The sequence below is a fragment of the Anthonomus grandis genome, chromosome 11, assembly GCF_022605725.1.
Source record: "Anthonomus grandis grandis chromosome 11, icAntGran1.3, whole genome shotgun sequence".
Taxonomy (NCBI): Eukaryota; Metazoa; Arthropoda; class Insecta; order Coleoptera; family Curculionidae; genus Anthonomus; species Anthonomus grandis.
Genome location: NC_065556.1, coordinates 20221573 through 20236594, shown reverse-complemented (window position 1 = coordinate 20236594; position 15022 = coordinate 20221573). Strand labels below are relative to the sequence as shown.

General features: G+C 31.7%; 1 protein-coding gene and 1 long non-coding RNA gene across 5 annotated transcripts in view; one reads left to right on the top strand and one right to left on the bottom strand.

Moving 5' to 3' along the window:
- The window catches only part of LOC126742423 (polypyrimidine tract-binding protein 2), a 556294-nt gene that overhangs the window by 478746 nt on the left and 62526 nt on the right, over positions 1-15022 (top strand). For all 4 annotated transcript variants that reach the window (XM_050449074.1, XM_050449077.1, XM_050449076.1 and 1 more), the window contains 2 exons: positions 1506-1694; positions 1756-1860. In XM_050449074.1, coding sequence (XP_050305031.1) covers positions 1506-1694; positions 1756-1860 — 294 coding nt within the window. The remainder of the gene's footprint in view (positions 1-1505; positions 1695-1755; positions 1861-15022) is intronic.
- Positions 1-15022, bottom strand: part of LOC126742426 (uncharacterized) — a 98518-nt gene that overhangs the window by 23736 nt on the left and 59760 nt on the right. The window lies entirely within an intron of this gene.

Genomic DNA, 15022 nt, shown 5'->3' with positions numbered 1-15022 from the left:
CACTTGAACAGTCAACTGACAAGCATTAAGGTTTTATATTACATACATATTAATAGAATAGCTATGTAAAGCTAAACTGTTCGTTAAAATGTTTACAAGAATAAAGGCATTTATTATATTATTATTATTATTATTATTATTATATTAAATAATTGAGTATACAAACTGATCGAGAAACAGAATCTTCCATCTATAACGTTTAGATGCTCCTACATATTTTTCTCTTTAGAATTTAATTCAGACGTGAAAAGTTGTTGAAGTAAAACGCGTTAGTATTGCTCTTCTTTAAATCAAATCTTTACCAAGATTAACATTTAATTTTCTAAATTTTATTGACAATGAAAATATCTCGGACTAGCTATTTAAATGTTAGTTCCTAAATTACCCTGTCCTCTGATAATTTTATCCTCTGACAACTTCTTTAAGGTTTAAATTCTTTGTAAATTTAATTTGTATTGGCTTAGCAAAAACGAAGAAAAATGCGATTGAAAAGTGCATATTTTTTTTCCTGTAAAATAACACCTAACAAAATTCTTCCAAGAAAAGGGATTCATTTCCTTATGTCTTGGATATAACATGCGTCTGTTTCTATTTGTGTCCTTTTCTTGTACCATAAAATCTTCTCTAAAAATGTATCTCTTCTTATCCAAACGTTAAATCATTAACAGGCCTAGCTCATTACTAGAAAAATCTCTATTTTAATTAATTCTTTATTAACGTATTGGCTACTTGGATAAGCAAAAAAGAAATCACCCAACAGCGTTTAGATGAAATTGTTTTTTGGTGGGCCAACATTGTAATAGAGGGAGAGGAAAAGGAAACACCTTGACAAGATAAACAAAGTAAGAAGAACCTTACGTGATCTAACTTTGGAAAATAGAACATTTTTGATCTTGGATGTAAATTCGCTTGAGGTACATGCTGGTCAGAGCCAGTGAAACTCGTGAACTGCTTTTTTAAGGTTTCTACTATTTTGCAGTATTTAAGCAGCTTCATTCAGAATTTAGATTTAAAGAAGTCGAAATTTTTTTTCAGATCTACATGAGTTGTTTTTTCAAGGAGCTTATATTCGTTAGTCTTTTAAGGATTGACTCAATATATGTATCATAAACATTTCCAAAACTGCATTCTTTATGTCGATTGTATTATTTCTTAAATTAATTTTCCACTCAGCTGCACTCTTTTAATAAGAATTTCATTAGATAAAAAAGCTCATCTGGACAGAAGCAGATTCTTCTTTAAAATCTTTTTTTCTTAGGAGTTCTTTTAAAATCCCTTAGGACCATGTCCTTCAAGTCAGCTGCTAAGCAAAGCATTAAGGATTCACATTAAATATTAATGCACGTTATACAGACTGATCAAGAAACTGAATGTTACATTTATAACGTTTAGGTGCCCCTACATATTTCTCCCCAAAGGTTCTAAATCAGGTATTTTTGATTCTCGTGACTTATTTAGAACCTTTACTGTTATGCGGAGATAGCAATTAAAAACCGTACTTTCAGGTGAAATTGGAACAAAATGTTGGAAAACCATCCCGAGTAATCCACATCAGAAACATACCCTCAGATGTAAGCGAGGCCGAAATAATCCATCTGGGCCTTCCCTTTGGTCGTGTGACCAACGTTTTAGTCCTTAAAGGGAAGAACCAGGCGTTCCTGGAGATGGGGGACGAAGCAGCGGCTACCAGCATGGTAACACTTGTATTGAATTAATCAAAATATATCGTTTTGACGTTCTTTATTTGGCTTATAGGTGTCATATTTCGGTGGGTCAGTGGCCCAGTTACGCGGCAGGTCCGTCTACGTCCAATATTCAAACCACAAAGAGCTGAAGACTGACCAAACACATTCGAATGCGGTAAGTCACGAATTACCATTTTTCCACGTGAAAAAAAATCCCCCTAATGATTTTTTAGTTGGCCATAAAAAGAACAAATAGCGCGTGTTAGCAAACGGGACAGTGTAAATGCTTTTAACGTCTACATTAGGGACGGCAAACCAAAAAAGTTTGTTCCCAACTCTAGTAATGACACACATTTTAGTTTCCTAGTTTTATCGCGCCGACGATATTTATCTACATGAAAGCGGACGGGTCCTCTGTTTAAAAAACGACCGACAAACGCTTTCGCGCGTCCGTTTTGCGGACAGCTTGTTTGGTTGACTCATTGTTTGAGTTTTGTGTATCACAAAACGTTTTTGTTGTCCCATAGTTTAGTCAAGCATAATTTTGAAAGGTCTGGCATAAATTAAAAATCGATAACATTATACTCATTTAGTACACTCTTAAATTATGGTCTTTGCGAGTAGTCCAATATTTACTTTAATTACTCTCAACCAAACGTTCGATTGCAAATAAATTGTAAAAAAAAGAATCAGTATGCAGGGTGTCGCCAAAATGGACGGTGAAACGTAAGAGGGCGATAAAGCAAGCCATTTGCAATCTGAACAATCGTATACGGGGTGATTTATTAGGAACGAGCAATTTCTGAACTGGAGATACTACACTTCAAAATAGCCATATTTTATAGATTGAGCTTAACATGTCTTATTCAAATTTTGCAGGTTTACGAGATATAGGGTATTTAAAGTTGGAATTTTAATTTGAAATTTCTTAATAATTTTGTGATTTTAAGTAGTATCGTCTTAAAAATTGGCGACTTATGTGTTTTGACATGAAAATTACGAATTTTGTGGTATATTTAGCAATATTTATATAGGGCGTTAGTCACACCCTGTTACTTAAGTAAATTACAACATACCTTTTTTGCCTAATCAGTTATACCTAAACGACTAGAAAATCTAAAAGGCAGCTTAATTTTGAATAAAAAAGATACTCTTGTTTATTTCATGTAACTCTATAAGCTTTTAAGTTATTTGCATTTTAAACATTCAGCGTAAAGAATCTTAAGTCACCGTTAAGACATTGACTTTTTTTCAAGTAGGCTTGTGTCAGCACCTATCAGTTTTTCGTGTAAAGAAATTATATGACAATTTTACTGCCACTAAGTAAGAGTGTATTATTTGTAGTAAAAATTCTAAAAGAAGAAAATGCCACGTCATAATGAATATTCCAACAATGCGTTTTTGCTCTGTTAAATTATAGTGGACTTGGTGCAGCCAGAAGGTATTTAGAATTATACCTAAATCAAAGACAACCCAATCACAAACTGTTCAGACGTATTTATACCCGCCTAGGCGAAATAGGGTATTTTTGTCCTAAAACCTTAAATAGTGCTCCAAAAAATATCAACGTCGATGATGAAAAAGAGGTTTTAGCTCGTGTTTCGGAAAATCCAGATCTCAGTACTCGTCGGTTAAATACGACAATAGGAATAAAAGCCAATCGTCTACAATCGTCTGTCTGTATAATTTTCAAGAGAGAAAATCTCCGTCCATATCACTATACTCCTGTCCAAAATTTACTACCACAAGATTTACCAGTTTGCCTACAGTTCGCTCAATTTATGCTAGATAAACAATCCGAAAACCAGGAATTTCTTAATGACCTTCTTTTCACCGATGAGGGGACGTTTACTAGACGAGGTGTTTTTAATTGGAAAAATTAATCATGTGTGGGACTCCGAAAATATTTGGTGTGTTGTAATATCTGGTTATTTTATTGGTCCTTTTGAACTTCCTTCTAATCTGAATGGGCCCCTCTATTTAAACTTCCTTGAACAACAGTTCAACCCACTACTAAAAGATGTGGCACACTTTTTTCTCTGTCAGTACAGCGATACCTGAATGAACATTTTCCTCACCGATGGATTGGGCGTGGCAGTGAATTTGTTTGGCCACCTAGAAGTCCAGACTTAAATCCTCATTCTTAATGAGTCGCCCTGTATATTATTATCCGATTGTTAATTGTTGATTGTTGATGGTGTAGCCCTAAAGAGTGAACCATTTCATAAATATGATTTGGACTTGTTTTTTGGTTTTTTTCAGTAGTAAGAAAAACATTTATTTTCAATAAATTTAATTTTATCATACAAATTATTTACGTTTCAAGTGACGCTGGCAGAAACAATTTTTTTCCAAAAATTTGACAACCATCAGGAAAAACTACTTATTTAATGACGATTCTCACATGATAAAAAACTTCCAGATAAGTGATACAAGTCTTTTTTGATTGAAATTTTTATGAAGCTAATAGTTCTTACAACAAAAATCACCTAGCCCACAACTTAATTTTAATAATGTAAAAAGGGATTTTATTGCTGCGAAACATCGCTATAAATGCTCAAAATGTGAATCATTTGCCCTCATATACATTTGGCAACGGTGAACGAAATTACTTTATATGCGCCGGAAGGCTCATCAATTGTTGTATTTTGAAGTGTCCCTATAGAAAAAAGTTTATGAGGTTCAGGTCAGGTGAGCGCGCCGGCCATTGGTTGATTCCTCCCTTTTCAATCCATCGATAATTAAGAGTAGTATCGATATGTTGCCTTACGATTCGGACGTGTTTCTAGAGATGCGAGATGTGTTTATTACGGTGCAGTATTTACTGACAAAAGCTAAATTCTTTTTTTATAGTCAGTGACCAGAAGTTCTTAAACACGTTGTACATGATAAGGATAGAACAGATTCCTTTGTAAAATTCGATGAACTGTGGATTTGGGAAATCCCGAATGTCTTGATATGCGACAAACACTTGTTGGATTCGCGGTTGCAATATACACAAAATGTTCTTCACGTTATCAATCTGAGGCCTTTCTACTTTCCGTGGCTAACCAGGAATGTTGCTTTCCAAGTAACACTGATGCACATTTATGAATACTCTATGGCCAGGATAGCGATTTTGACCTAGAAAACATCTTTCTTATTCTCGGACAGCATCTCGGGCGTTTCCATCGTAAAGCTCATAAGCATAGTGCATTCCTGCATGTTCACAGGAAGTTTAAGCTATTCGTGAAGAAAAAACACCTTAAACTATAAAAAGAGAAATAACTTAAATTCAGAGACAGTTGACGGAACGTCCTTTAAAACTAATCCAGGCCCAAACGTTTATACTAAAACGTCCCCTTTGATTAGTCTTATGTGTATATCTTTTATCATATCTGGTGTTAGAAGGCCTGTAAACGCAGATTTTGCCATTATTGCACGATTGAAAGGTTTTTTCATCCGAAAATATTACCGTTTCCCATATGTTGTTTTGATGTGCATATTGATGGGCAAATTCTAATCTTCTCTGTTGGTTTGCTTCAGTCAAAAATATTTTATTTGTTGCACAGCAACTTTTGATTTCCGAATTTCTTATCTTGCTACGAGCTGTATTAGCAGAACCAGGAAAATGCGTGTCCTCTTTCGCCTTTATTGCTGTTTCAAACGGATTGTTTCTTAGAAAGCCAACTAACTCTCTATCTTGAATGTCGTTTGAGATTTTTGGTCGCCCAGAACCTGGATATCTTACAATAGCTCCATATTCTGCAATTTTTGTCTTAGCTAAGGAAACGGTATTTTTACTAATGCCCAATTCTTCTGCGATTCTTCTTATAAGAACTCCATCCATGAGACGAGTGTATAATATCGCTTTTTGTTGAGGAAATAATGCAGGCATTTTGAAAGAACGATTTTGTTGACGCGACTGTCAAAAAATTAAATTAACTTTGACAACATCAAAATATATTTTTCTAATAGACCAAGAGATTTAGGAGATTTTGCTGTCCCAGTTTTTTTTCATCACGATAGTACATGTGCTTTGTAGCAGCATCAGATCAAACGCAAAAATTTATATGTAAATATGAAATACATGAACAATTATTATTTTCGAAATAGTGACATCAGCAATCATGCATACAGTTAATACTTATGAGAAGGTACACTCTTCAAGCCATTCGTAACAAATACTAAGTACATGTGAGGATAGTCTTCCTATAATTTTTAAACCAGTAACAATCGGATGATTATTTAATATGATCGTTCTGCTTGAAAATGACTTTCTCTATCACCTCCTTCCGTTTGGACGTCTACTTTTGGGACACTCTATATTGATCTTTGAAAATCCTACCTACTGTGTCAATTAAAAAACGATAATATTGAAATATCAATTAAATTAACGATGTATTTAGCTAAATTAATCTGTGGTCTTTACGATTAGTCTAATATACACTCGAATTACTTTTGACCGATTGTTCAATTACCAATAGATTGTAAAAAGAAAAGAGTCAATATGCGATATAGTGATTTTTGACAATCCTACCGACTGCGCCAATTAAAAACCGATAATAATAGAATCCCTTATTAAAAATATAAGATTCGTTAAATACATATAAACTTAAAGTGATGTAAAACGAACATCGTTATGGTTTTGCTGTGACTGGTATGAAAAGCACAATGAAAACAATAGAAAATTAAATAAATTGCACTATAAAAAGTGCAATATTTATATTATACCTATATAGGGCGAGTATAACTCATAATGCTCTTAGGAAATGGTTTTTTCTTGCAATAAAAGCAATAATAAGACTTTATCGTAAAGATCTCGCTGCTGACCCTTAAGCTAAAACTCGCTTTAACTAGTTAACAAGCGCATTAAATAATATCCTTAAAGTTCTAAAGTAGAAATCAGCTCCAGCTCGTTCTAATTAGTAAGCTTACGACATTTAATTAAAATATTAATCAGCTTTCGGCTAACTTTATTGCGTTTATAAGCAGCTTTTAGAGTAATTTTAAAGAAAAAATTGATCCTCTCCCGATTTCGGTTATTTTAGTTTAAAACTCGACATAAGTAACACGTGCTATTCTCGGATGTATGAAATTCTATTCGGTCACAGTGCGGGGAAAACAATCGTCATTGATGTCAGCTTTAAAACGTTTGTCGGTAGTAAAATTGTGCAATAAAATAGTTCCAGGAAACCATAATGAATATATTTAAGGCTAATAAATCTATGGAATTGCGTACGGGTTTACGGAACCGTAGTTCACTTTGTGAACAAGCGTTAAAGTTATGAGGCGTGCTAAGAAAACTCAATTTACCATATGACTGTTTCTTTCCTTATTTTCCTACTGTGTGGCCTGTTATGAGAGAAAATTCACTTATGCATTACTCTTTACTCTTTAAAATGAGAATTTTCCCACTAATACAAGGCAAGCAAAGCCAGTTTAAATGTGCCCTAATTCGTTCAAAAATATCTGTTGTTGGCAACCCTGGAGACCATCGGGAAGCATCAGACGAATGCAACATTGTTGCCAAGTTGTAAAACATTCTCAAGGTATAATTTATTAGGAATTTCAAGAGTTATAATTTTAAAATAGTTGTTATATATAGGACGAAACTAGAGGCTTTTGCGGCCTTTTTTGGAAAAAATAAATTCTTTCAGGCAGTTGAAAAAGGCCATTTGATAAAAAAGGATTGTTAATAATCGCTTTCTTTATTAAAGCAATTTTTTAAGGGAAGTTAAACGATAACTTTCAGGCTCATTTTTATGCACTCTCGGTACAAAAAAAAATGTATTACTAACTCAAAAATGGTTCAAATTTACTTAAAGGTCCACTAAATTGTTCAGAGAACTTCATTTTACATTTAAAAAAATATTCAAGTTGATACTTTAATTAAAAAAAAATTTACAGACCGTCAAAGTTAAATGTTGGAATTTTTCCCATCTTTTTGGACCTTTAGTACAAAAAAGTCAATAACTCCCTTGAAAATTGTCCTAGTTTGCCCAAAGTTCCAGTATATTTTTAAGAAAACTTCATATTAAGTTTATAAAGTTATTTTAAGTTGATATTTTAATTATAAAAAATGTTACAAGCTGTCAAAGTTGAACGGTGGACATTTTTCCAATTTTTGTGAACTATCGGTACAAAAAAGTCCATAACTCCCTTACAAGTTGTCCAAATTTGCCCAAAATTCCACTGAATCGTTAAGAGAACGTCATTTTATGTTTAGAAAATTATTTCAAAATGATACTTTAATTTAAAAATTTTTTACAGGCTGTCAAAGTTAAATGTTGGATTTTTCTCCATTTTTTTGGACCTTGACAAAATTGACAAAAAAGTCAATAACTCCTTTGAAAATTGTCCAAATTTTCCCAAAGTTCCACTAAATTATTAATAAAACTTCATATTAAGTTTACAGGCTGTTTTATTAGTGTAGTATATCCAAAAGAAAACTCAGGGCTTCTCCAGTCTTTTCTAATAAAAATACAAAAATTTTTTCATGCAATTGAATCTAATTTCCAAATGAATATTATTAATTTATTAATGAGTAAGAAATGGGAAACTTGGGATTTCGGAAGAAACTGAAATGGTTTGGCCTTCAGTTGAAAAAGGCATTAGAAAATCTTAAATCCTATCAGATACTCAACAGAAAATTAATTTTTCGGGAAAATACCTCAATGTTTATATATGTTGACGTGACATATTATGTTCTCAATTTTTTCGATCTTTTAGGAATAATTGTTTTGGCGTTTTTTAGTGGTTGCTACATTTTAAATATTCAATTTTAATATAAGAAAAAATCGTTTTTCTCAAAAAACACGATCTCTAAAAATATACCCTTATCTTTGGGGAAAATACTTCAGTCCCGTAACGCTATTGCCAATTCTTTTGTGATCGAAAATCGTTTTTCCTTCAACAAATTCCCAAAAAAAATTCAATATTTCATTTAAAATAATTCTTTATTTATCATCTCTCTTTCATCTTTAATTTCTAATTAATATTCAAACCATTTCTAAATTTCCAGACAGTTGAAATAATTTTTAAATTCGTCCAGACAGTTGAAAAAGGAGTTTTTTAATTCTTGAACACAATTTTTTTTTTAAAACTCAGTTTTTCTCACTTAAAATACACTTTAACCGCCTGAAATATTTTTTTAATTAATATTCAAACCGTTCCTAAATTTCCAGACATTTGAAATAATTGTCGATCGTCTTCTTTTGGAAGCACATTCTCTTGTAAATTGAATTTATCCTTTTTTTATCATAAACTTTAACTGCTTGAAAATGTTGACTAATATTCACATTTAAAGCTTAAATAAACTATGAAGTAATAATTAATTCACTAATTACACCCAAAGAATTCGAAGCCCCCTAATTATCTCCCTTTCATTTTTTATTCCATTAGGATTTCTTTCGATTATTCTTTATTATCGAGACAGAAAATATCAAATTGTTACAAATTTGTAATCTTTGGAGAAAATATTGCAATCTGACAACGCTGGTGTCGATTATTAAGCAAGCGAGTTAGCAGTCATCATGACTCGTGGTTTATGACGGTAACGATGTTGCCATATATTAATCGTTCAAACATTATCTGCTCTTGTCAACCCTGGAGCAGGACGGTCAGTATAATCACTTTGGCGCAAGAAGCCATTCATCGTAACATCCGAATGCACCAATGTTGTCAAACTGTAAAACAAACTTAATTTACTATTTAAAAGTAATTGCTATAGATCATAAATCTTGAATTATCTCATACTCAAAGAAATTATTTTCCTGAAAGTTTTAGAAAAACGCTGTGACTTATAAGGAAAGTCTCCTAATTTGGCAACTCTGGCTTAAATTTAATTTATATTTTTTTAAAGTTTTTTAGTACTCAAAAAAGACGTATTTTCCTCAAAAAACACATTTTTTTAAAATACTATAAGTTTTGAAAAAAGAACAGCAATGTGGCAACTCTAGCGTCAACTATCAAGTTCACAGGCTAGTAATCGTATAGATTCGAGGTTAACCATCATAACGGTTTTTTTATCGGACACACTGGCACAGAAGGGCAAACTCTATAGTACTAGAGCATCTGGTGTTGTCGTATTGTTAAAGTTTTACAGTATTTTTATTTTATGTGTCAACAAATGTCGTATGTAAACAAATATAAACATATGTAAACAAATCGCATCCCATTTGTTTCATCATTCTTTCAGGAGAGATAACGATACATAGACATGTCGTATTTTCTTAAAATAATTTAAATTTTGCTGTAGAAAACAGACGATAAGTAAAATAGGTTCATAGCGATTAAAGTTAGATTTAAATATTGAAGTATTTGAGGAGTCAACTGCCTGGAAGAAAGTTTGTTTCTTTTTCCAGACATGAGGTAGTCAGATTGAGTTTTAATCTAACCCAAGCAAATATTCCTTGGATGCAATTAATTGCACCCGATTAATTTATTAGAAAAATATCAAAATTTTTCCAGGCAGTTAAGTGCATCTATTCAGATCCCAGAATATCGAGTACTCACATTCAACTTCCTGAAAGAATTTTCAAAATGATTTCCCGAACTTTATGTGTTTTAACCCCTTAGGATATCGGTTTGTTTACGTGGAAGAACATTAGTGTTCCTTCCAGGTAGTTGAGCATACTTGAGCAAGTCACAAACGGTAATAATCTCCAATTTAACTACATAAAATAAGTGTTGCTTGTTAAGAATTATTTAATTACCAGTGGCTTAAATCCTTACACACGCCAACCAATTGACTAAATGGCAACAATGGCGGTATTCACGTCTATATTTATCATGTCTCACATATATTTTGAATAGTTTTGACATTTGACAGGACAATGGCCTTGGCAACGTTGCCTTTTTTATTATTTTGATATGTTAACATTGCATAAGGGTGAACTGGCACGAGGGATATCTATTTACTGAGAGACTGATTTATTACAAAAAAACTACAAGTCTGACGCTTTTAGGGGCGAAACACGTGTTACCCATTTTCAATATAAATGTTAGTTCGTGACTTTTGATGAGACTTGTTATTATTTTTAATTGCATATTATTCTGTTGGTTATCAGTGATTAACTAAATGACATCAATGGAGTTCATTATGTCCCATCTACATTATCAATAGCATTTGTTTATAGTTCACATATATATGCATCAATGACACCTGGCAATGTTACCTTTTAAAAAGAAAGATATCTGGTTACTGCTTGGCAACGCTACAAAGTGATTTTATTACAAGTGGCGTAAAACTCACTTAAAATCATGACAAAACTATCAATATCTTCTTAGACAGCCAATAAAAACAAACTTTCTTAAGCACTTAAGGTTTGAAAACATGTTGCATTACTATACCCTTAAAACCCAATACATTAAGTGCCTTTTTATTAAAAAAAAACCGTACAAACCATAAATCCCTTTTACAAAAAAAAATCGATTATCAGTCTATATAAACCTTCCCAATGCACCGTAAAATTAACGACGCTATTTACGGCATGATCGGCGGCTGGCGTCCCGACGCGTTGTTCCCGTCATCGGCGTCGCCCTTCACCGTCGGCATTTTACTCCCTAATGTGTGTTTTTCTGGGTGAGCCCTTTCACTCCGTCGTTTCAGTATTAAATTATTAATGCTTTCGGGGGTTCAAAGTGTTCCGGTCGCTTTATTTGCCCTTTTCGGTTCGAAAAAACCAACGATTCTTTACGTCGACGTGCGGTTGCTTAAATCGAGAGGAAACACAGTCACTACAAATTACCATTTCCGCGTGTGAAAATTCGACTTTTTCTTTTGTTTGCTTGAATTTCCATAATAAATCGTTGGAATGGGGACGTTTGAGAGGTCAACTGGAAGAAAAATTATATTTGTTGGGCGCCAAAAATGGTTATGGAATGACCATACGATGTAATTCACCACGCATTAACTCGTTCAGGTGCTCAGGAAATTTGGAAAAAAAAAAATTAGCAATACGAAAAAAAGGTTATTACAAAAAGGCATTTATTTCACTGTTTTGTTATATGTGTGTTATAAACAAATAAGGGTGGTTTATTTTAAAAACCAGCATACCTTTATGAATAGTAAAAAATAGATAATACAAATTTTTCATGGTACAATAAGTCTGGGAAACAAAATTTTAGTTTTCCTAAAAAAATCGGAACATTGTAGACACTGCATTGCCAGTTGGTTCAAATATCTTGCTACAAATAGTGCATTTTTAATGAGTAATACGACTGCAGGTTTATGGTTCTGTAAGGGAATCAAGCACATACGGTTCAACGTTAGGCACTAACAATGACTCCCCTATTTGCAACAAGTCTTTCTGAAACTGGCATTTGAAAATCCTTCATTGATAATTGAGGGATTGTTTTTAATAATTTATTAATAGTGAAAGGGTTTATGACCGCTCTATCAAGAAAAATGAAGAACTGGATGCAACAATCTGTGACTCTCTATCGATAATAGAGATTTCTTTTCTCCTTCAGTGCTTGAAAATTAGATAACAAATATACTGACCTGTTTTATTCTTGAGTTACTTACATACAAATCGTATTCCTCGCTCTTTAATTAACACGCTTTTATTAGCTCGGATTGTATCTAGGTATGTATGTATGTATGTAACGGAATCTTTGAGTTTAATTTTCACTGGTTTCTAAAAGTCTGATCAACTTAAAACTTTGCACACGTATCAAGGACCGATAACAATGCAATCATTTGATAAGAGTTTTTCATTATGCTTATTAGGACTGCCAGTATTAATATATTCTAGAAAAATTGTTAAATTTGAAAAATTCAGAAATAAAATTAAAATAAATAACATTTTAAAGAACTTTTATTGGTAATTGAACTAAAAAGTAGAAAATAAACAATGTGTTTAAAAAACTAAAAAAACACGCTTTTATTGCTAATCGAACTAAAAAAAAGAAAATAATTTTTAATTTAATTTAATTTAATTTTCAAATCAATTTCAATCAAAATTAATTATCTCAAATAAAAATAATAATAAAATTTAAGTTTTTAACAGAATAATTCAAATCAGAGCAAAAAGTGTTTACCAATTTTATATAATTTGTTAATTATTTTGTTGGGTATTATATCACTATTTTAGTAAATATCTTTATAGCAATACTATCTTAATTATTAGAAAGAAGAAGAATATAGACTTATGCACGTATTTAGAAGAAATATGTTTTAAATTTTTGACGATACTTTTCCCTATATTTAATTCAATCTAAGTCAGATAATTCTTAAATACAAAAATTTACTTGAAGTACAATAGATGCTTATATACCCAGGAGCTGAGATTTCATTTATCAAGAGAGCTTGTTTCTTCTTTTCAATCTTCTAATTTTAATTTAGATTGCAACCGAAAAGAACTAAAAACCCATTTATGGAATAGGAAGACCTAATTTGAACTAACGCTTGGGTAGCTAAGTCTACAACCATTATTAAAGAAAATAAAATGAAATAAGACATATAAAACTACTTATTTTTTTGTGTATTTATTTGCTACTTTGAAAAATTAAACTCATTAACATTTAAAGCAACTTTAACAGCCTGGAAGAGACTTAAAATTACTATAATAAAAAATGATTGGCATAAAATCGAAAATGAGTTTAATTACTCAGGTAAAAAGTTGATTTCAGAATCAACCTTTTATTTTATATCTTAAAATCTTGAATATTAATCTTATTAAAAATAGCTTTCATTGCCTGAAACGAGGTTAAAAATTGCTACCTGAAATCCTGGCAAAAGGTTATAAGTGATAAAGAGAATTGAGTTTTAAGGCACCGAAAGCTATTCCAGAAATTATGCCGATTTTTCTTAATGACTTGGACAGATTTTCCAAAATTTCCTTTTACTCGAAAAATATTGAGTTTATGAAAATTTTTGTAGATACGTTTCTTGCTTGGAATTAAAAATCCTTTCTTATGAGACACGTTTCGTAAAAATCAGTTAAAAATTCAAGAAATTATGGAGAAAATTACGAGAAATTAGGTGTTATTCCTTGTGACTTGGACAGATTTTCCAAAATTTCCTATTTACTCGAAAAATATTGAGTTTATAAAATTTTTTGTAGATACATTTCTTCTTTGAAATTAAAATTCGCTTCTTATGAGGCACGTTTCATGAAAATCAGTTGGAAAATAGGGAAATTATCGAGGAAATTACGAGAAATTAGATTTTATTCCATGTAACTTGGACAGATTTCCCAAAATGTCTATATATTATTCTAAATATTAGAATCTATTGTACTTATTTATTGTACCTAACAGATTTACTACAAAATGAATAAATCCTATTATAAAGTAGAGAATACTGGAGCGAAAAAAATAATGCTAAGGTTTTTACAAAATGAGAATTGCACTACTAATCCTACACATTAAATAGGGCTAATCCCAACTGACGGTTGTTCTGGGCTACATCAGGTATATAAATGGTAAAATGTTATTATGGATAAATGTTAGATTAGGTGACTCGTTGTCTCATATTGTATGCGCAAGTATTAATGGCTAAAAACTAGGAATCGCTAAAAAACGGTTAATTCTATGAAAATGTTCTAATTTATATCTATTACAAATGAAATATGAGACAGTCGTGAATTCATAAATGCCTGCTTTGCATGGCTCCATATTATACTTGGGTATTCCAGTCTACTTCTAACAAAGTATAACTGTTTTAAGCAATGTGGATAAGTTCCAGATACTCGGGTTAGAGCAGAATTCTGTATTATGTAAGTATATGACATATGGCTTAGTTTTTTAGTAAAATTGAGGACAGATCAATTGCCTATATTAAAATATAGCTTATTTTTAACAACCACCTGACAATATTGTCTATATCAAAGTAGGTCAATATAGGTTAAGCAATAATTTTTGTTATCAATATTATAACATATTTTTAAATCATCCACGTATAACAATTAAGATGCCGATTTAATATTCTGAGCAATACTATTTATGAATAGCAAAAACACCTGTGGTTTAAGGTTGGATCGCTGAAGTATTCCTGATGTTTCTATAAAGAGGTACAATCTGTAACCCTTGATGTTCACACTATAATGTTTTAGAAAATTCAAATAAATTACTATGCCCATCACATTCTTTATCTAATTTCTTTAATAAAATAACAACTTAAACCCTATTAAAAGCCTTTTGAAAGTGAGTATAGACAACACCCATCCGGCCATGTGCATTTAAAACATTTAATATATTTTGTGTTATTGATATCAAGCTGCTTACAGTAGACGTTTCTTTTAAGAAATCATGCAAATATGAATAACAACATTGCAATTGGGCGATAATTAGTAATATCTGATTTATCTGTTTTTTTGAAAATTGGCCATAGTTTAGCCTTTTTCCATTCA